Genomic DNA, 21,764 nt, shown 5'->3' with positions numbered 1-21,764 from the left:
TGTTTAGATAATTTTTTGAAAGTGGTTAGATTAGAATAGCTTTTTCCTTGTAGAGAAAATTGGTATAGAGTAGTTTTCTCATAAATTTTTTTTACAAAAAACATAAGAGCTTGTTTGATAGGGTTTAAAAGTTGATTAAAATCAAATTTTTAATCGTTATTTTACTATTTCAGTCGTCATTTTTTAATTTTTCTCTCACAGATAGGACTCACTTTCTCTCTAACGATCAAAAAATCAATTATCAAAATTTCTATCAAACAAACACTAAGTAAAAATAGAAATCCTACCGAACGGACTTTTTGTATTTGCTTGTTTTATTCAACCTGTCTTAATATCGTATAATTTTTCTTTTTCCAAAGTCCACGCTCACCCGGTGGTGTCACGATCCGTAACTCTAGCGCCTCACTGTACAACATATAACGTGCCCCACCATCACCTTTCCCAAACCCAACTCTGAACCTCTATCAGCATAAACTCCGTCTAACTTCCGTACCGAGCCAAAGGCTGAGTCTACGTAGTATATAATGCCCGGATGCCATACCTCAGGTTCGGATCCCTACCTTGCGTCTTTCCCAGCTATTTTTTAGCTTTCGCATGGCTGATATTTTCTCGCTCTGTTCTGTATTCACTGTTCAAGTTGCGCTTCTTTCTTCGCTTGAGTTTTCATTTCTCTTTCCTATACATTTGATTTATTTTTCTCTCGAATAAGTGTTGATAAATCGAACAATTCATGAGGGTACGTTGTATGTATTCTTTAATTTTTGCAAGACTGCAAGTACTTGGATGTTCGTTGACTAAATAGAGCTTAATTGGACTGAAGCTCGCGATCTCTGTACGTATTTTGATAGGAGTACTCCAATTCCGGTTGAAATTTCAGAGATAAAGATTTAGTTGACAATTTACTAAGAATTTAAGAATTGAGGAATATTGGAAGTGAATTGAGAACAAATTTGCGGGATTGGATTTATTAATAGAGATCTTGTATAGATTATGTAAATTTGGTTAACTTCTCTTGTTTTTCTGTTTTTAATTTAAACTAGGTTTTTTTATGCGGAGATCTTACTTGTATCGTCAATGCATGACTTGATCTCTCTTGCTGGTAAGGTCGGGGACGAGAATTTTGTTACTTAGGTTTTGTGATTTTTTTTTTCCTTTTTAAAATTTATAGGCAGTTTTCTGATCAAATTGCGTTATCTTGTAACTGGGGTTTGTATCAGTGGGAGTGCAGTGACTGAGACTGACTGTAGCACTTTGTGGAGTGAGTGTTTGAAGTAATAAACCATGGCGCAGAGTAATTGGGAAGCAGATAAAATGTATGCTCTCACCAGCGTTTAGTTTGTAATACTTTCTCGTCTTTACTTTATTTTTATTTTTTATTTTTTTCATTTTCAATTGTTTTATTTACTTTGATAAAAATTAAGAAAGGAAACAAGCTGACGCTTTCAGGTTTCACCTTATTCATTTTATACATCATTTTAGTTCCAGAAAATAGAAAAAGAGTTGCCAGCTAAGATAATCTAGAAATTAGCTGTTGTCGTTAGCATTTAAATATGACTTTATATCGAATTTATGAGTTGGAAATCAAGCCAGTTTGTTGTTTTGAGTTCAGAATTATCAGCCGGCCTTTTGCTGACAGCAAGACAAAGATTTTCCAGTTTTGATCATATTAAGTAAGATAAAGTGATCCTACTGCCGATGCAAACTTCTAAATTTGATATTTTTGGACAGGCTTGATGTCTACATTCATGACTATTTGTTGAAAAGAAAATTGCATAATTCTGCCAAAGCTTTCATGGCAGAAGGGAAAGTTGCTACAGATCCTGTAGGTGAGGGGTTTGCTTTAGTTTATGTGGTTTGTTAATTTCAATGAGTTAATTCATAAATCCGAATAATTGATCAGCAGACTGGGTTGTCTTCTGCTTCACGGTTTTCAGATAACACGTGGTAGATGGTAGGGTGAATCTGTAACTTTTTTCTTCTTGCAGCTATTGATGCACCAGGTGGATTCCTATTTGAATGGTGGTCCGTCTTTTGGGACATCTTCATTGCAAGAACAAATGAGAAACATTCTGAGTCGGCTGCAGCTTACATTGAGGTATCTCAAATTCTACAGTTCTTTTTATGGACATGGATTAAGGCATGTCGTGTCTTTCATCTAATGTAAATTTTCTATATTATATTTCCAATGCATTTCATCTTTTATTTTTCACTTGCATTTTGAATTCAACAAAAGACACAACAAATTAAAGCAAGGGAACACCAGCAGCAGCTGCAAATGCAACAGATGCAACTTATGCAGCAGCGGAGTGCCCAGTTACAGCGAAGAGATCCTAATCAGCCTCCCCTTGGTGGCCCCATGAATACCATGAACTCTGAAGGAATGATGGGGCAGCCATCCGCGAGCGTATTGGCTATGAAAATGTATGAAGAATGTATGAAAAATCCTCATTCGATGGAATCAGAAACAAGTCCAGCTCTTATTGATGCTAATAGGATGGCTCTTCTCAAGTCAGGAACCAATCAACAAGGGTAGAATAAACCCTTTTCATTTGATTTGAACAAAAGGTACATTGGAATTTGCATTATTAAATTGGATTATTAATTTTTTTCGTGATTGATCCAGACAGTTGATGCAAGGGAATTCTGGGAGCATGTCTGTTGCGTTGCAGCAAATGCAAGGACGGTCTCAACTGGCCACTGTAACTGCTAAAACCATTTCTTTTGTTGGCTTCTTTGCCTCAGTTTCTTTTGTTTTTCTTATCAAGCTCTAATCTGTACCTTTTGGAATTGTCTAGGACGTGAAAGGGGAAGTTAACTTGGGCGCAACTCAGAAATCTTTGCCTATGGATGCCTCATCTATTTATGGCCAGGCAGTTCTTCAGCCAAAGTCTGGACTTGGTGGTGCAGGTAACACTGAAGCTAGTTCTTTCTACAGAAATGAGTAGAGTATGGATTTTTTGGTTATATTTGTTAACAGCATGTTCTTGAAGCCTAATAGAAGACGGCTGGACAGGCTGTGTTGATACTAACAAATAGGATGTGGGCTTACAAAAAGGTCATAGAAATTGATCACTATATGCATGTACACATATATATCGTGTACAAGAAGCTCCAGGATATAAAACTCATAGTACTTAATTGGATTTGAATTTAATTTCTACATGAATCCTTTTTTGCCCATAAATCTGATTTCTCTTATTGCGACCGCAAATTCTTTATTAATTTTTTGTTTGATAAACGGTAATAAGCACCTCATGGTGTTCTAGCCAGCAAATTTAACTTGGATAACCGGAAGGATCTTGCATTTGTCTTTTGCCCTCTAATGTCACTTAACATTGGACTTTGAAGTCTAAGTCCAATGCAAACTGAATTGTAGAACTTTCTAGTCATAGTGCACTTCAATAGTTTAATATTCTTCGTGTGTTTAAAGAAAAAAATAAAGCCTCAATTCGATAGATATTATTTACAATTCATTTTTTTCCCCAAACTTTCAACCGCACATTCTCCCAGTAAAGTAATTTTGCATGTGGGCCCATCAATTTCTGGACTTGTTAACCACATATCTTTAAAAGAATCATTTTCACGTAATCTATTCTCAAATATCTCCATCAAACAGCCCTGAATGCTATGCCAAAAATATAGTAATTTCTATGAGAAGATGTTAGATTTTATGTGCAATATTAAAGAGATGAAAAGGAGAAATCAACACAAGTATAGTTCACTAGGAACAAATCAGAGATATTTTATTCAGTATGAATAATAGAGTTACATCATCAGTATTTCAATCCTAGTCCAAGCTCATAAAGACTTTAGGGCCGTACAAGAAAATACCCCACTAAGTTGTAACCTACCGCGGGACGTTGCCCTCGCACCCCAACCTATTCAGTGTCCCTGACAGATGGTAAATTAAAACCCGCAAGGTTGATTCAGTCTCCCCTCTCCGGCATTAGTCTATTTGATCCAGTAAACCTTTATTCCACTCTATATGAGCCACGTGCACGATAGAATAGATGTTATCATATGCAATAATAGAACGTTTCCCATCTTTTAGATTGCACTATTGGTGTTACTATAAAATCCAGTACTTATTTTTGTTACCCTCAAAATATCATTGTTTGGATAGAATTGTGGTAAGTATGCTAATGCTATCATAATGTCATTATATAATTTCTCTCATCTTCTCAGGGTTGAATCAAAGCGTCACTGGTCTTCCACTGAAGGGCTGGCCATTAACTGTGAGCTTTTTATGGCTTTAAACATCTATTGTACTCGTTTGAGAATATTGTGGAGGAGATGAATTCTTGACAACTGTGTTTACCATATCATGCAGGGTCTTGACCAATTACGGCCAAGTATGGGTTTACAAGTTCAAAAGCCCAATCTACAAACCCAAAATCAGTTTCTTATGGCATCACAACAACAGCAGGTGCTAGCACAAGCTCGTGCACAAGGCAACCTTACGTCAACAAACTATGGATTTGGAGGATTGCCTCGGGGTAATTTTAATTCAAAAGATGGTCAACCTCCAAGGAATGATGGATCTTTATGCTCTCCAGTACAATCAAATTCACCAAAGGTTGTGACTCTCGGTGTAATCATGAATAATTATTCATAAGTTTGATTAATGATGTGGCTAGTTATGTGGCTAGTTAAATGCTGATGTTGCTAACCATACGTGGCATTCAATGTATTCGAGATTAAACTTGCTATGTTGTGCTAAGTTCTATCATGCGGAATTTGAAGAATGTTTCCCTTCTTGGAATTGAAACATTCTCTTAGTAGAAAACTAACGGCTTTTTTCCAAGTTTGGCATAAACAATATAAACAAGTTTGCCAGAACAGGAGCTGTAGTACATGGATATTTTTTATTTTCCATAATTTTTAGTTTATCTGTATGAGGAGTCTTGGACTATTACGTTCTGACGTATGGTACAGTAATTGCTTGAGTTTATTACTGCCTGTTTCTTCTAACAATAGATGTTTAATATATTCTCAGATGTTAAAGTTGGCTCCTTTAGGAAGTCAAACTTTTAAGTTTTATTGTCTCTGATTGAGTATTCCTGCATCCGTTTATGTGATATTCAGTACTCTTGGATATTGAACGTTTTCATTACGTTTCTGTGTTTATTTGTATGGGTGAATGTATGACTCAAAGTAGTATTGCTGAGGAAACAAAATTATTGACTGTAAAAAGAAATCAAATTACAAGTTCCCATACGGTTCTGTAGACTTAAAAATTTCTTTATGTTAAATTAGTTGTTTGGTAAATAGAGGTTTTTTTCCTCATAAGAAAGTAAAATTATCTGGATCTATATAAAGAAAAATGGCTATGCTTCACTTTAAGAGCATTTGGTTTCTGTCATATACAGATGAAAAATGAACATATGATATAAATTGTGGTATTGAAGCCCTTGTATAATCCTTAGTTTGTATTAAAATGTTGTCCGAATAAACTGGGTTTGGGATCTTCTGCTACCCTCACACCTTCCCAGAAAGCCAAGAAAAGAAAAGAAAGGTGGGGGAATCATAAGGTGCTTATTTCTACTTGACAGAGACATTATGCTGTGTATATTATGAGTCGTTGGACAAAGTTGGTTCCTGAATTTTCTTCAGTAAAATTGTTCACACACCTTTGCTTAAGATCATATGATGAAAATCAGCCATGAAGCATTTACTTTCTATCTCTTAATTAAAAATATTTTTCTAGTACTTCTAATTACTCGTTAATATGGCATGTATGCCTACATATGTTTGTTTCTTAGTCATTTGATTTTTTTATTTTTTATTTTTTATCTTTTATGATTTATTTGCTCCCTTTCACGCCGTCTAAATAGTTTTGAATCCTCTTTATTTTGAGGTAAATTAGGAATCTGATATGACATAAGATTTCTTATTAGTTTAAATATAATAATGATGATGGATGTTAGAGATGCTGGATTTCTTCTTCTTTTTCTTTTTCAAGTTTAAAGAGTAAAGAATAAAATATGTAACTTTTGCACCTCAAATATGCAGACTTGAGAAGCTCTTAACGGTGTACATGTAAATATGTACCTTTTACACCTCATATTAAGGGAACGGGAAACCCCGTTTCAATTATCAAAAATGCAGATAGTTTTTCATTTCAAGTTACTGCAAGATGCCAGCAACTAAGTATTACCATTTTGATCAGATGAAGATCCCCCAAATGCAGCAGTCATCCTCTCAACAGCAGGATCAGTTGCAACAGCAGCAACAGCAACTGCAACAGGTTGGTTCTTATGAAGTTTAGAGAAAACTTTTTATGCAACAACAACAATCCTTTGCATAAGTTGCAATTTATTTATTCATTCCCTGTGTTCCGTTACAACCATTACTACTTTGTGTTGACTTGTCACCACTTCAAGATTTCCATTTTGTTTGCTTGAATATATATGATCTAACATGCTCTTTTACTTGAAACAGAATAACAGGAAAAGGAAACAACACTCCTCATCTGGACCTGCCAATAGTACAGGTACTGGAAATACAGCAGGCCCTTCCCCGAGCTCACCAGCTTCGACACATACCCCTGGTGATGGAATGACTACTGCCAGTAGCCTACAGCATGTCAATAGTGTGTCCAAAAGTATGATGAGGTACGGTGCAGAGGGAACAGGTGGAATTGCATCATCTACAAATCAGCTGGTATGAATGGGTTTTATCTATGTTTAGCATTCGTATTTTGTAGCTAAGTTTTACGTTAATTTTCTAGATGGCATACTAAACTTGGTTGTATTCAAAATGTTCATGCACACAATTGAATTTTTTCCTGTTGTAACTCATCTATTTATATATACTATGTCGTTTTATATTATGATTTTCTGAAAAAGTAGCTCTGGTCGAATGTAATGATGAAGAAGGATTCCTGTAGTTTGTACTAATTTATTGGAGATAAGGCTTAGCTTGTTGATTTTCTGGAAAACTGTTTTGAGTGTTGAACTGGCTTTCATGAACCTGTGCCCTGGACATGGATCCTTATGATCTTACTTTGAACTCAGTTGATTTTAGTAAGCTGGTGGACTTATCTCATGGAAATCGAAGTTCAACATGGCCCAGTGTGTCTTATCTTTTTGCCTTCATTTTTTCACCTTTTCAATTTTTATTTTTATACAGGATGACTTGGAGAATTTTGGAGATGTTGGTTCCCTGGAAGACAACGTGGAATCATTTTTGTCGCAAGATGGAGATGGGAATATGTATGGTTCTCTGAAACAAACTCTTAGTGATCACAAACCAGAGACTTCTAAAGGTGGTCTTCAGTCACTTGTGTGTGCGCATGTGGGCTCTGTTTTTCTTAGATCAACTGTTGTCTCAGGCAAGATGTTTTTTAATGCTTTATACCTTCATTTTAGGTTTTTCCTTTGGAGAGGTTGGCTGTATACGGACAAGAAATGAAGTGACATGTTGTCATTTTTCTTCGGATGGAAAGTTGTTGGCAAGTGCTGGTCATGACAAAAAGGTTTGAAGCAGCGTCTCATGGCTTTATGAGCAAAAATTCAAACTCCATACTTCTTTTTTAATTCTTTATAGGATATTACAAATTCGTGTTACAGTTACTCTTTCATTTTTATTGCCTTCAGTTTATCTGTAAAATTAAAGAATGATGCTTTACTAGATTAACTTGACTAGTGATTCAACGAAGGAGTTTATCTTTGTAGTTATCTTTATATAATTAATTCTTTATGTGTGCATTAGGCTATTCTTTGGAACATGGATACTCTGCAAACAGAAGCCACTCCAGAAGAACATCAATACTTAATTACGGATGTCCGCTTCCGTCCCAATTCAAGTCAACTTGTGACAGCTTCATTCGATAAGTCTGTCAGATTGTGGGATGCAGCTAATGTAATTCTCTGCCATTCTGTCTGAAAATATTTCATATTTACATATTGAAAATAGACGTGCATGGTTGATATTGTCACACACAGACACTTAATTCTCATGGCCAATCTCACTCTACTCACTTTCTTGACTGTTCAAAATTTTGGAACTCTACTTGATAAAACTAACCTATAGTGACATTTGCATTTGTATTTTGTCATTACTAGTACTTATCTGATTAAACTTTATTTGCAGTCAAGCTGTTGCCTGAAAGAGTATACAGGGCACACTTCCCATGTTATGTCCCTTGATTTCCACCCCAAGAAGAATGATCTTTTTTGTTTCTGTGATAGTAACAATGAAATTCGCTATTGGAATATCAGTCCATTCTCATGCACTCGAATTTCCAAGGTTCGTGTTGATCACTGATCTTGGATTTTTTGCTCAACTTCAACATCTTCAGTTTTTTCTTTTCTTTTCTTTTCTTTTTTCTTTTGGAAGTTGCATTTTATAGTTTTTAAGTTATTTTTACTGATTGATTGAAATAGCAAGGAGGCAGTGCACAGGTTAGATTTCACCCGATAACTGGACAGGTGTTGGCGGCAGCATCACAGAAAGTGGTGTCCATATTTGATGTTGAAACCGACAGGCAAACACATTCATTCGAGGTTTTTACATTCATAATATCAAACTGATAATTTTTTTTAGTCAAAACGTAATTGATTCATGTCATTTGCTGATATTTTGTGCATTTGATATCTGGGTACATCTATAAACTTAAACTAACTTGAAATTTTGGTACTGCTGTTAGGAACATTCTGACATTGTGAACTACCTTTGCTGGGATCTCAATGGCAGTCTGTTGGCTTCTGTCAGTAAGGACTGCATTAAGGTTTGGTCATTGGGGTCTAGAGAGTGCATTCATGAGCTCAACGCCAATGGGAACCAATATCATTCTTGTGTTTTTCATCCAAGTTATTCGTCTCTCTTGATTATTGGTGGATTGCGGGTAATTATCTTTCTCTCACTCGCATGTGTGCACAGTGCATTACTAATGAAACTGGCATCCACATTGATGATTTGTATGTTACTCAGTGATGAACCCCACATCATTATTCTATAGATTGACCTCTGGCGTGTCATCTGAGCTGCTCCAATTTTCTTATCTTCGTGTAATTCAAAGTCCTGTTCCAAGAAACTTGTCTGTGCAACTTTTTTAGGAATTAGATATCTTTGATAGGGCTTAAGCTTCAAGAATTGTATTGGACCTGAATTGAAAATAACACGATGTTTTGGATCTGGACAGAGGGAAGAAAATGGAGTATAGAAGTTTAAGATCTCGGTGCAAGTGTAGTCCTTGGTCTGGGGTTTCAAATTGGATGACCTGTTATGTTATCCACATCTTTAGGGCTCCTAGTCACGTTAAATGCAACCTAATGCTTAAATTTTCTTTTTGTTGAATTGTTTCCCTTCATTCTTAATTCTTATATCTAAACATTTTTATCACTGCTTTATCCTCGAGTATGTGTTATGTAATGCTCTTTTTTTAACTTGATGGTGTAGTCTCTAGAGCTTTGGAACATGGCCGAGAACAAAAGCATGACAGTCCCAGCGCACGAGAATATTGTGTCTGCATTAGCACAGTCACCCCTCACAGGAATGGTTGCCTCTGCAAGTCACGACAGTTCGGTTAAGTTATGGAAATAAGCAAAGAAGATCCATGGCTATATCGAGGTCGTCCCTTTACGCGTTGAAGGGAGTGTTGTTGTCTTTGGTAAACCTGAAGATTTCAGCTCTCTCTGATGGTAATTTCAATGCCCCGTAGGTAATTAGTCCATGTGGGGAACTAGTTTGATTAGTGGTCTTACACGAAGAAAGACACAGAATCCAAATAAATGATACTAAAAATTGTTGTTGTCAAACCGTATTGATGCTTAATTGTTTCATGGATATGGGTGATTAGGGATTTTTATTGATTGATGGCATTTTGTTTTATTGTATAATTTGTTTAGTCGACGCGGTATAACCGTTAGTTGGAACAGCAAGCATGTAATTATGTCTGCATTTGAATATGACTTTACATTTGACGATTTTCATCCCTTGAAGATTCAGATCGTGATAGGATTATTGAGTAGTACTGGAACTAATTTCTTCCTTAACACTCCCGGGAAAGAGTACCTCGGAATGACTAGGTGCAAGGAAGCGTAGTCGGTGGAATGAATATAGCCATCATGGTATTTACATATGCAGCTTCATTTGCTGTCTTTGGCCAATTCTTTGTTTTAATATAGCGTGATCGTGTTCCTTTATACTTTTTATTTTGAGAAATATAAATAGCAAAGATTCACAATGACAGTGAGGAAAAGTGGAAAACTCATTCATTACAGGTTTCGTTGTGATATTTATTGCTCTCGCGGTTGTTGCTCGTGTATTTTATTATCTACGGAGGTAGATTCACAAGAAGAACCCCTTTCCTCTATACTTTTATCATCATTAGAAACTCAGCTTTTCTGTGGCTCATGTTGATAAACTGTCTAGTCGCTTTTATTAACATTTCGAGTAATTTATGATTAACTATAAAGAAATTGTTAAATTATAATGTTTCTTAAACATGCACTTAAACAACCACGTTGTTACAAAGTTTGCAGTTGGTTCGTCTTAGAAATAGCAAGTTTATAAGCACAACCACTCAATTTATAACCAAGTAAATAAATAGCCAAGCCCCCCAAGGCACATCCGAGTTGGTTGAACAATCACTTCGCTGGGACGCTGGAAGCAAGGGTGGAGAGTTCGATTCCTGGAGTTAACACTGGGAGCCATATGGTGAGGAAGCCATTGGTGTGAACAAACGCTCAGTGATGAGAGTTCTCTTTGCGGAAGGAGTCCAAATGAGTTGTGGGAATCTGGGAGCCAAAAATGGCACATCCTGCGATTTACCTCCCCGAGCAGCTGAGGGGCCGGAGGTTCAGGGACAAGGATCTAGTCGGACGCAAGCCCGGACACCTTGTAAAAAAAAAAAAAAAAAAAAAAAGTAAATAAATAGCCAAACCCAAGTTGCACATGTAAATACCATGAGCATGGCTTTATTCATTTCGACCCAATTCTGCGCCTAAGTTCCCCTTTACTCCTAGTCAATCTAAATAACAAGTCCACCTCTAAGAGGGCGAAGGGTCCAAAAAATAGTTGTGGAGATTGTTAAGAAAAACTAGTTCTTGTACAATTCAATTATCCAATCACGATATACTTTGGATATAAGTTTGAAATGAGTAAATCCTGCACTTCTTGTCAAGTTTTCGAATTCTTCTTTGGTTCTCTCTTTGCCTCCTATGTTTGTAGTCATCATAGCGATATCTGCATCGCAAGTCGATTTTGGATATCAGATCATTCTCTAGGTACTCTGGCAACACTGTTGGTGTGAACTCACGTAGCAATAGTAGCTCTAAAACTCACAAAAGATTGAATCACAACTCCAAGAAAGTTAAAATTTCGATTTGAAGCCTGACTCAATAATTTATTGATCAAAGAACCAAGATAATCACAAACAGTATCTTGATTTCGTAATCACAAAAACTATGAACCTTCTTATGAATTTGTTGAACGTCATAAAGAGTATGAATCTTTGATGAGTTTGGATAATTTGAACGCCACAAATATTGAAAATATTTGATAATTCTGTTCGATTAAGAATAAGATAGATATTGAAAAATGTCACATTATGACTAATTCTCAAAAAATTAATGTCTTTATTGTGTAATGAATGAGCCTTTTATAGGCATAATATAAACTACTAATCAAAACAAAACTCTTATTATAAAGACAAATCTACATAAATTAGAAAACTAAAAAACAAATCTGAAAATAACTAAAATACTACAAATAACGAAAATACTCTTAAATTAATTTAAAACATAAAAACGCAAAAAATGGGCCCCCTAAACAACCGATCTTGACCCTAAAATGGAAATATCGTTTAAGGATAATGATATAATGTCGTGTTTGGGTCTTCATATTCATTCTATCTTCATCTTCTCTTTTTTCATCTTCTTGATCTTTTGGTTGTTCGTTTCTTCTCAATTTTACCCTGGCGACAATAATTTCCCAACATCATATACTGAAGAAATTACTGAAAATGTTATCGGATGCATGTGCCGGTAATTGACAAAAAATACGTATTGATTTTCTTTATTATTTTTTTTCTTCGTATTCAATTATTTGCACATACGCATTTTACATATTTATAAAATTCTTTTTCTATTTGCTGAGGTTAATTCACATTGTTGTTATCAATCTATGACAATAATGCCATTTATAATTTGCTTAATTGACTGTCCAAGATTATGCAAAATGAATGGTATTTTGGCTACAAGATTTAAATGAATACACGTCCTCTAAAGCAGCTTTTAGATATAGGTTCAAGTTTTGCTATCACCCATTTATTAAAAAAAAATTGTAAGGGTCCGGCTTTCATGGGAAGAAATAACCTTGACAATATGGGAGAGGAGGTGTAAAGATAAGATTTAAATCAATATATATACGCGGTTCCTCTTTAACAATTTAAGCTTTTATGTAAGACGGTTATCTTAGGTGGAAATGGTGTCAATTGGTGGCCATTGGCATTCTTGTTTTCAATCAAATTTATATAGGCTCTTCTTCCATTCTGGAGGATATTTTGGGGTCATAAGAATTTAGTTTAACGTACTTTTTGTCTCTGCAAAGTTAATGATTTGGTTTCTCGTACTTGAAAGTGCATTGATTGTGTAAGTCTTTGCATATGAAGCCAATGTTGCTCCATGTTTTGTAGTTTTAGAGATGAAGTCTTTGTTTCATATTCTTCTCATCTGTATTTACCATCGCGTGACAGTTAGAATTTCGTTGAGTTTCATTAGCTAATAAAACGTTTTATGTTTATTCACATATTTTGTTGCAGAGATCTCCTCTACAAGCCTGTTGTTTTGGGTAAGGTTTTGCTCCAAGTAAATGAGAGCTATCTTATTTTTATTTTATGCCTAATTTTCGCAAGTTGCAGCATGTGGCCACATTTCTCGTTTCTGGTGTGTAAGCAAGTCCATGAGCGGACTACACCAGTCACATTGTCCAATATGTAGGAACAAATATTACCATTTTCCATCCATATGTCCGACACTTCACTTGTTTCTCCCAAAGATGTTTCCAATTGCATATAAGAGGAGGAAAAATCAAACTCTAGGTTTAAGTTTCTCGTTCTTAGATTTTGTGGGTCTTGTTGAACGTACTAAATATTCAATCACATAGTTTGGACTCCTAGAATATGGCGCTCTTGGGGCTTTCTATTTAATTGTATGGAAAGGCCCAATGAATTGGAATTTCCCTATTGGTCCAGGTCATTTCGGAGTAGAAATATAGCAGTTGTGTCCGAAATGGTATTAAGAAGGTATCAAGCGGCATTTCCAGATATATTACTCAAAAGAACCGGCACAATATGCCTAATCAATTAGAATTGAGAAAATTATGTCCCAGTTGTTACAAACATATGATATGAGCTGCAATCCGAAGAATAGATTATTCTCCTTAGTGATACAAGTCGACCTTGCATTTCTGAAGTGTCAGATAAAGTATGTTCTGGTTCAATTCTCCAACTTTATTCTGACAAGTCGAATTTGCAAACATTTACTGAAGATGATAGGAAAGTTAGTATTAGTTCTATGGATGATAAGAATTTGAATTCAAAATACGGAGATGGAAATTGTGAGCCGGTTTCAGTTAATGATGTACTATGCAGTTCGTGCAACAGCGTGCTCTTCCAGCCCATTGTTCTTAATTGCAGTCATGCTACTAATCACTACTTTTCATCTAGAAAACAAATGCTGACATCTAAATTTCTTTTCATTGCTCATATGTCTAGACTCTGAACTGATATGCATTACCCCGGCTCTGCCTTCCTTCTATAAATGATCAGTATTTTGTGCCAGTTGCATCATCTTCCAAACAAATGAGACACTCAAAGTGCCAAGTTTGTCGATGCCCACATCCAGGAAAAATTCCAGGAGTCTGTCTGGAGTTTGATCATTTTCTGGAGGAACAATTTCCAAAAGAATATGCACTAAGAAGAGTCACATCGGACAAAACACTTCCACATCCAATGCTCGAGTCCAAGTAAATGTATGTTTCAGGAGTTCATTTCTACATATCGTGTGGTAGTATTCCTAGCTATCACAGGACAGAGACAATTTATGTATTAGTAAAATCATTTACAATATAAAAAAATACAGAAGCGTAGGAGCTCCTCGATTGTTGAAGTTTTCTGCATTTATTGGAATTTTGTTCTCTCATTCTACTAGATCTACAAGGGAAAAAAATCCTTTTATTCTTACTTTGTCGAAAAGTTCTTAATCCCTGTTGTTTATGAGCCTGCTGGCTGTCCCTGATGTGTTTTCTGTCCATATGCTGGCTATCATTTATAATAACAATATGTGACATTAGATTCTCCAGAAGATAATAAGGCAAACTTGCACACTCAACTTCGTCTCTAGAGCATCCCTTACCTTGGTGGAAACCTGGTTCGAACATCCATTTTGGATTTGGTTGTGATTCTTGTGGGGTAAGTTCCTTGTATTCCTAACTTAACACTTATTTGTATTGACTGTTATCGTGATTTGTGCTTAATGCTGACGATGAATTTCTTGGTTTCAAACTTTATCAAGGTTTTGTTTGCATTGGATCAACTATTAGTTAAGAATTTGAAATATCGAAGGAACTAGCTTTCCTAGATAGTGTAGAAAATTGATTGAGTAATCGTACTTGTAAACATTGACATGCACAATATAATTATCCAAGTTTTTGCCTATAGATGTATCCAATAATTGGTGACCGGTACAGACGTAAAGAGTGCGTGGAGGAAATACGCTATGACCTTTGCGAAGATTGTTATATGACTCACTCAAAGATTCTTGGTCGGTTTAATCAGAAGCACACCCCAGAGGCCAGACACAAGGGTTTGAAATGATAAAATCGAACCCCACATGCAATATTATGTTCAGATTGCTGAGGGGACAATTGGAAGAAGTTGCTGCTTCTTCCAATGCATTGAGCAATGCAGTGGAAGATCTATCAAAATGTGTTCTCTTCTCTTTCCAATAATACTCGTGAAGATGCTGAAAATGGTTTGGATGCTACCATTACATCCACTGAGACTGAGGAAAACCCGAGCAATAACCGGGGGCCCTTTCATGATTTCCTATGTTTTGCCATTGGACTTCATGGTTATGTGCAAGACGATTGCTATATATCTGCTATTTTCAACTTTACATTTAGCATTGGCCTCTCCCAGTTCAATTCACTTATGACGTGTACGGTTAGGAGGATTAATCAATACTATCAATATCCAATATTGTGTACCAAATATGCACTAAAAGTTCATTATTGCCGTGTTAGTGATGCCATAGTATGGAACTTCAGTCTAAGCTTATCTTGATAGGGTGATTATACTACGTAAAACAGGTTCTCCTTCCTGGCTTTCCAGACTCACAAGAAGTCTCATGAAGTGTACTTACTTTGTGAATATACACAGCAGATTTTATAAATACTTAGAAGTGGTAATATAATTTTCTTTTGAATTTTCGCTGTAAATTGTATATTACTTAACAAAGTTGTAAACAAAGTTCATTGTGAGTTCACGAATGCAAAAAGAGTCCATACTTTTGTTACCTTTGCCAAGATTTTTCTTTGCTTCACGGCATCTTTCATGTATCAAACATTGTGTATTTCATATGGAAAGAGTCAACCGTTATTAACATGTCTAATTTGTACTCAGAATTTATATTTCACATGGAATGCTTCAACTATTATCGATATCTACTTGGTAAATGGGTTTATATTTTATGTAGAATGCGATGACCCTTTCATGTCATGTTTTTGTCAACCTAACCAATATGAAACATAGGTCATCGTCGTTCTGAATTGAGATTCAGGTTAAGTTCCGTTTCAGAACCTTGCGGGGTTAGGAGTAAAGTGTTTCGAGGTTGGGACATCATGTTAAACGTGTAAAGCATTCTACTTCTAATAAGTCATTAACTATATCATAATCACTCTCAATGAGTATATAAGAAGTGATCTCATTTTTATCATCAAGATTGAATAGAGATCAAAGATTTTGAGTGATCGGCCTTGCGGAGCAACTCAAAATATAAAGAAGCATTGGGTCGAGATCTTCTTTGATATTTTAACGAATAAACGATGGATTGCACGTTATAATATATTATGTAAAGTGTACATAATGACTCATGTAAAGTTAAGGGTGAGGGGTACAGGTTTCATATTCTCTTTGGGCCAATGAGAAGGCGAAGTTTTGGCGGGAGTTTTGAAGAAGAAAGATTCTATTTTGTTGGGTTTAATAAGAATTAAAAATAAAGAATTAGTCCCCACTAATTGATGTGTAGGGAAAAGCCAGAAAATTGTAAAAGATTGCTGCGGCGGTTTAACTCATTTTGAGCATTCCAAAAAATTAAGAATCTCAATATTGTTATGATGAGCCGTGTTACACGGACACGGCCCTGTCCGTTGACGCCCCCTATAGGCGGGGAGTCTGTTGGAAACAATTGCCGTACCTATAGAGGGGCACCACATTGTCCCTTGTTTGAACAAGGTCGACGTGGTCCTATTCGAATAGCTTTTTCCGTGTTATGAATATGTTCGTTCATCAATTATTATGCAAAAACAAGTTGGAGAGGAAGGTTTTTCTAGAGCCGGTCTAACAATCATTATCGTAGGAAAAAAGTGTTTTGAATAGTGATTTTTAGGAGAATGCGTGATTAAAAATTAGAAAAAAAATTAGTATACGTGTAGAATATTTTATTGTATGAATGTGTGATTAAAAAAGTCCTATAACACATCACAAATTAAATTAATAGTTGTCAAATAGGCTCAATATTTTTGTGTTTGGATATGGTAATAAAATGGCATTTCAATTTATCATGCCAAGTTCAAACTCGACTTTTAGATTAAACCTTGTTTACTACGAACGCTTTCGGTCAATACAATGGGATGTGTCTATTTATATATTTCTTGACTCGAAATGTAAACAAGTTTAAAAAATGAGCTTAAGAGTGTCAAGGATTGGACCCAGGAGGGTGATCACTAGATCTCTCAAGCATTTTAGTTGCATCATATGTAAAATAAGTGCCTACCTTTTTGCAAGTGAACTAGGAAGCTTACCATTTCGCCTTCGATCGGTTATTTATGCTAGGCCTTTAAAATAATTTTGTACTTAGCAGTGTCTTATCTTTTAAATGATAACAATTTGAATATAATTTAAGCATCTTTACTTTAATTATGTTAAATATCGTCGACGTGGTACATCAATTTATTTCATTGCTTTATTCTTCAAGCATTATCTACCACTTAAGTTAAAATGTGATCCCTGACACAAAGGTCACTCGCAACGTTACTAGAAACTCATATTATAGAGTTAGAAAATTTTATTTGGTCAACTTTAGTTATTAAAGAGAGTTGAAGTTTGTTGATGCTCTTTAGCCAAGTGAGGTGTGCCTAATTTTTTACTCTATAAATGCTCTTAACACAAGTCAATAAAGTTCCTTTCAAGACAAAATGAGAGTGCCTTTTGCCCAATAAATGCTTATAATGTCAAAGGAATCCAATGCCTTTCTATTGAAGAAATAAAAACCAGAAATAAATGGCCAGACCACTTACAAAATAATATTTGGTCGAGTTTTGATTGGTCGTTTTTCTTGTGAATCAATGAACAAGGGAGAAGTAAGTTGATCGCTTCAAAAATTAAAAATAAAGGTGCTACATTGGATGGAGATTCAGGGGCGGACCTGGGGGTTTACAGGGTCAAGTGAATATCTAAATTTTGAACAAAAATAAAAAATAATAAAATTGTGTGTCCGCCCCTGCGTAGATTGAAAGAAATGACTTCAAAGTAAATTATAAATTCTACAACATGTGTGGATAAAATATATGTTTAATCAATTTAAAAAATAATTTAATAATGGCCAAACATGCACTTGTAACAACACTCAGCTTGATAAAAATCTCCGTCATATAAGTGTCCACATGATCTTGTGAGTGAATTTCAAGTTGGTACTACGTTTGACGGACATGTTAATTTTTATACGCCTACAATCTTTTCTTTGTTGATCGTCGGATCGATAAATAATTTGCGTAAAATACTTGAAGTACCTCCGCAAATGTTGCCATGCTTCTATCTCATCCCGTGTCATCTCAATAATCGTCCAATTCTCTTCAACGCTTATAAAAACGAGTTCGTGGGATTCATAACTAGAGTTGTGAATTTTTTTAAACCAATTATAATTAATTAATGCCTTATTAAATAGAAAAAGAAATAAATATTTACTTTGTTGCCCTCAAACTCCAGCCCTAACTTTATTTTCCCTCTCTCTCTCCTCCCCCTCTCTCTATAAAACCTTATGAAAACACACACTTCCGCTCACATTTCTCACACAGAATACAACAGAAAGGGGGAAATACATGAGAAAAGCTAAAATAGGAGGTGACGTAAGCGTGATGGAACTCTCGCAGTCTACCCCCGGTGTACGAACCCGGGCCAAAACCTTAGCCCTTCAACGTCTTCAATCCTCCTTCACGGCTGCCACCGCTTCGCAGTCAAACCTTGAATCGTGTTATCTCCAGCTTCGGTCACGCCGACTCGAGAAACCGGTTATTTTGAGACAACAACAGAATTCCCAAGAAGGGTCTGCTCAGAAACAGGGGTTTAGTTGCGGAGAAAAAGAGGACCCGGAAATTGATGTTTCATGTGAGCAGGAGTATTCCGGTTCGGATTCAATTGGAATAGCTAAGAAAGAGGAGACTTGCTTTGAAATGGAAAACAGAGAGTGGGAAACAGGGGATCTTGAAATTGAGGCCTCTTTTGATAAAAATATTTTGGATTGGGAAGCTAGAGAAAGGTGTGTGTTGCTAATTATTTACTCTATATTTTCATTTATTTAAGAATTACATGGATTTTTTTATCATCCGTTTTATTCTGATTAATTTTCTGTTTGTTGTGTTTTTGAGATTATTTATTTATTGTTTTATTTTTTCCGTTCGGCTGCGATCCTGTAAAATCTTTTGTCTGAAGGGAAAGAAAGTTTTATGAAACTCAAACTTCTCTCCCCCACCTTCACTTCTTTAGTCCTTTAATATTTTATTTTATTTTCTCAAAAGAGCCTTATACAGTTATATACCTGGGGGCGGGGGTGTTTCTCCTAAGGAACTAAGATTGAAGATAGTTTTCTGACAACTTTACAATGTAACATGGATGTTAAAAAAAAAAAGATTGAACCCCAAAGGCCCACCATTCCACCCCTAGATTTTTTTTTGAGAGGTAAATTGTGGGATGTGTCCAGCATATTAGGAAATAAGAGCTGTTTGTACATTGCACTACAAGGAGTCTAATTCCATATCTTAGAAATCGAATCCCCATACTACGGTTGCCAGCATGACGTAAGATAACCTCACTCTTGTCCTTTACACCACTGGACTATGCCCGGGGGCAATGTAACATGAATGTTTGGTTGTATTTTTGGATGCGTATGTAAAGTTGTCAAGTATTTTTGAAGCAATCATAGCTGTGTTTTTTCTGAGCAGTGAAGTATTTAATGGAAAAGCCATATTTTTCTCTTCCAGTTTTGAGTGCCTTTAATACTCTATTGGGGTTAGTTTTTAAGCAGTGCATTGTGCTATGTCAGATATCGAAACTGTGTAAATTGCTTTCACAAAAGGTAACCAGCGTTGTGACCTGATGATTCTTTTTCATGAAATATAAACCAGCCCCACTAGCGTTGAATTAAAACCCAAAAACACACACACATGCCTGCACTCCCATGCGACCCACAATTATATTACCGCAAAATCGTCTTGTAACATCTATTTATGAATTGAAGGGATTGAAAAGAAATGATCATGTAGCCGACCCCACATTTGTTTGGACGGTGCCTAGTTTGTTGTTGATGTATTTCTTTATTTTTTTCCCCTTGTTGGTAATGGTACATGTACATTTTCCGATTAAAAGTAATGAAATTCATGAACATGGTTGGTACCAAATTTTAGAAATAAATGGCTTGTTTTCGTTTGCCTTAATATATTGATGAACACTGTCGATAAATTTTGGTACTATAGAGAAATTTCTGGATTACTTCTGGTAGTGTTTCCTGTTGTGTTTTAGTAGGAGTATTTGACGGTAGACAGTACGAGTTTTGGGAAATATTAGTGAATCTGGCTGCTTAGAATTTGACTTTATCGTTTTATTGAAGAAAATTAGCAAATATTTTTCTTCCTACTATAGTTGTGATTGCAATAATTCATCTTCTTCACGGGGACAGCCACAGCAAATTGAGACTGGAAAAGTATGTGGGATCTCTGGTTTTGTACTATCCATGAGTATATTGGATTCTGCACTTTTACCCTCTGGGCTGTAATCTTATTTTCTGCATTTGGACCTTATTATACATGATTCAGTGCCTGAAATTCACATTGCAAGTGGGGTTGTAATCAGTTTCTGCATTTCAGCAGGAGCACTAGGGAAAGCGCACCATGCAGTTTGATTCAGTTTGCAGGCACAGTCTTGACTCCCGGCTTGACCACAAGATGGACGAGTCCCAGGGCAGCGATTCAAAGACCCCAGGATGCCATTCTCAGAAACATTCCTACATCGCGTGAGATGGAGGAGTTTTTTGGCCGTGCTGAGCAGTCGCAGCAGCGCCTTTTTATGGAGAAGTAAGGAATTTATATGCTTAACTAGAAATGATTATTTTTTGTCACAATGTAGATTAACTTTGCCATATTTTGTGTTGTGCAGGTATAATTTTGATGTTGCCAACGATGTACCCCTCCCGGGACAGTACCAGTGGGTGAGAGTGATGCCTTGAGAAGAATTAGCCATTGTTGAAAGGAAGAAGTTATAATGCCTGTCATTACTGGAAATATCAAAATTTGTGTAAAATGGACAGAGCCATTAGATGTGTAGTTTAATTTTATTTGGACTAACAATTTAGATGTAGAATCAATCACAAGACAATGTAACATTAGGTCTATGATAAAATCTCGTGTAATTTGCTGGTAGTGCAATTCGATTTTTATCTTTCGTGTCAAGTTTTGCATTTATTTTTTTCTTTTCGCCGTTAATTGCCAAATTGCATATAGTCACAAATAATCATTTCGGATATTACATCGAAGTTTTACTTTGATTTAAGAGAAATTTAGAGTCATGGTCTTTATCGAAGCTTCTACTACTGGAATTGCCATTAAAGTTTTGTTCTAGGTCCCTAAACTATAACATTTGGTGCAAGTCGGTCTGACTAGATGGAAATCATCGGAATGCACTAGTGGCACTCTACCATTGTAGCCGACTTGCCCGTGCTAGTCTTGTATGTGTAATGACTCAAACTTATGTTCAAGTCGTTAACTCGTACACGTTATCTATTTTGGGAGAGCTTAAATTTATATTACCTTTTACAAATTTTTTTCACATCGTTCAAATAAAGAACTGAGCAGAGACTTAAGTTGAATTGGTTCGTCTTATATTAGATCTTGTTGTATACACAAGGTATAAGAGGTTATTCTTTTTTGATCCCATTTGCATGCTTGTTAAAGGCTCTGCCTTATTCGATCCCATTTGTTTGTAAATGCATGTGTGCATACATATACGCATACACACTAACACACATATATTTTAAGTTTTAATTATAGTTCTATTTTTATGAGGAGAACTTTGTCGAGAGTAGTTCAATTATTTCATCTTTCACATTACTTTTTAGTCATAAAGCTCTTACTATTAAAATTTAATTGCTTATTTTAACTTTTAATGAATTGAATTACAAGATTAAATTTGTTAAGTTCTGATTTCGAGTCTCAAATCCCATATTAAAAAAGTTGACTTTATTAAGAATGATGGTAAATCCTTGTATATT

At 35.7% G+C, this 21,764-nt stretch overlaps 3 protein-coding genes across 12 annotated transcripts; all 3 read left to right on the top strand.

Annotated features, from left to right (window-relative positions):
- The first annotated feature begins 415 nt into the window (after positions 1-415).
- Positions 416-9,935, top strand: LOC111371349 (transcriptional corepressor LEUNIG_HOMOLOG). 9 transcript variants are annotated; one of them, XM_022993275.1, is made up of 20 exons: positions 430-546; positions 769-832; positions 1,041-1,099; positions 1,218-1,313; positions 1,729-1,826; positions 1,986-2,095; positions 2,234-2,529; positions 2,624-2,699; positions 2,796-2,907; positions 4,186-4,235; positions 4,331-4,576; positions 6,170-6,247; positions 6,442-6,663; positions 7,132-7,267; positions 7,371-7,477; positions 7,714-7,863; positions 8,095-8,250; positions 8,388-8,507; positions 8,651-8,848; positions 9,403-9,935. In XM_022993275.1, the coding sequence occupies exons 4-20, from the start codon at positions 1,282-1,284 to the stop codon at positions 9,544-9,546; spliced, it is 2,331 nt and encodes a 776-aa protein (XP_022849043.1). In that variant the 5' UTR covers positions 430-546; positions 769-832; positions 1,041-1,099; positions 1,218-1,281; the 3' UTR covers positions 9,547-9,935. The 9 variants fall into 9 exon arrangements, with proteins under 9 accessions (XP_022849044.1, XP_022849047.1, XP_022849049.1 ...); XM_022993276.1 differs by lacking the exon at positions 769-832 and having other exon boundaries at positions 416-546; XM_022993279.1 differs by lacking the exon at positions 769-832 and having other exon boundaries at positions 416-546; positions 1,041-1,104.
- On the top strand, positions 9,560-15,387 carry LOC111371039 (E3 ubiquitin-protein ligase PRT1-like). Its single transcript, XM_022992960.1, has 10 exons — positions 9,560-9,644; positions 10,227-10,287; positions 12,641-12,679; positions 12,767-12,795; positions 12,866-13,087; positions 13,420-13,641; positions 13,788-13,927; positions 14,157-14,235; positions 14,319-14,416; positions 14,666-15,387. The coding sequence occupies exons 1-10, from the start codon at positions 9,560-9,562 to the stop codon at positions 14,819-14,821; spliced, it is 1,131 nt and encodes a 376-aa protein (XP_022848728.1). The 3' UTR covers positions 14,822-15,387.
- A 2,866-nt stretch (positions 15,388-18,253) lies between these two features.
- LOC111371348 (cyclin-dependent kinase inhibitor 3-like) lies at positions 18,254-20,946 on the top strand. Of its 2 annotated transcripts, none has more exons than XM_022993271.1 (3): positions 18,254-18,761; positions 20,365-20,571; positions 20,654-20,946. In XM_022993271.1, the coding sequence occupies exons 1-3, from the start codon at positions 18,325-18,327 to the stop codon at positions 20,721-20,723; spliced, it is 714 nt and encodes a 237-aa protein (XP_022849039.1). In that variant the 5' UTR covers positions 18,254-18,324; the 3' UTR covers positions 20,724-20,946. The 2 variants fall into 2 exon arrangements, with proteins under 2 accessions (XP_022849039.1, XP_022849040.1); XM_022993272.1 differs by having other exon boundaries at positions 18,261-18,761; positions 20,368-20,571.
- Positions 20,947-21,764: the final 818 nt, after the last annotated feature.

This window comes from Olea europaea, chromosome 22 (genome assembly GCF_002742605.1).
Source record: "Olea europaea var. sylvestris chromosome 22, O_europaea_v1, whole genome shotgun sequence".
NCBI classification, from domain to species: Eukaryota; Viridiplantae; Streptophyta; class Magnoliopsida; order Lamiales; family Oleaceae; genus Olea; species Olea europaea.
This window is presented reverse-complemented; position numbering and strand designations above follow the sequence as displayed.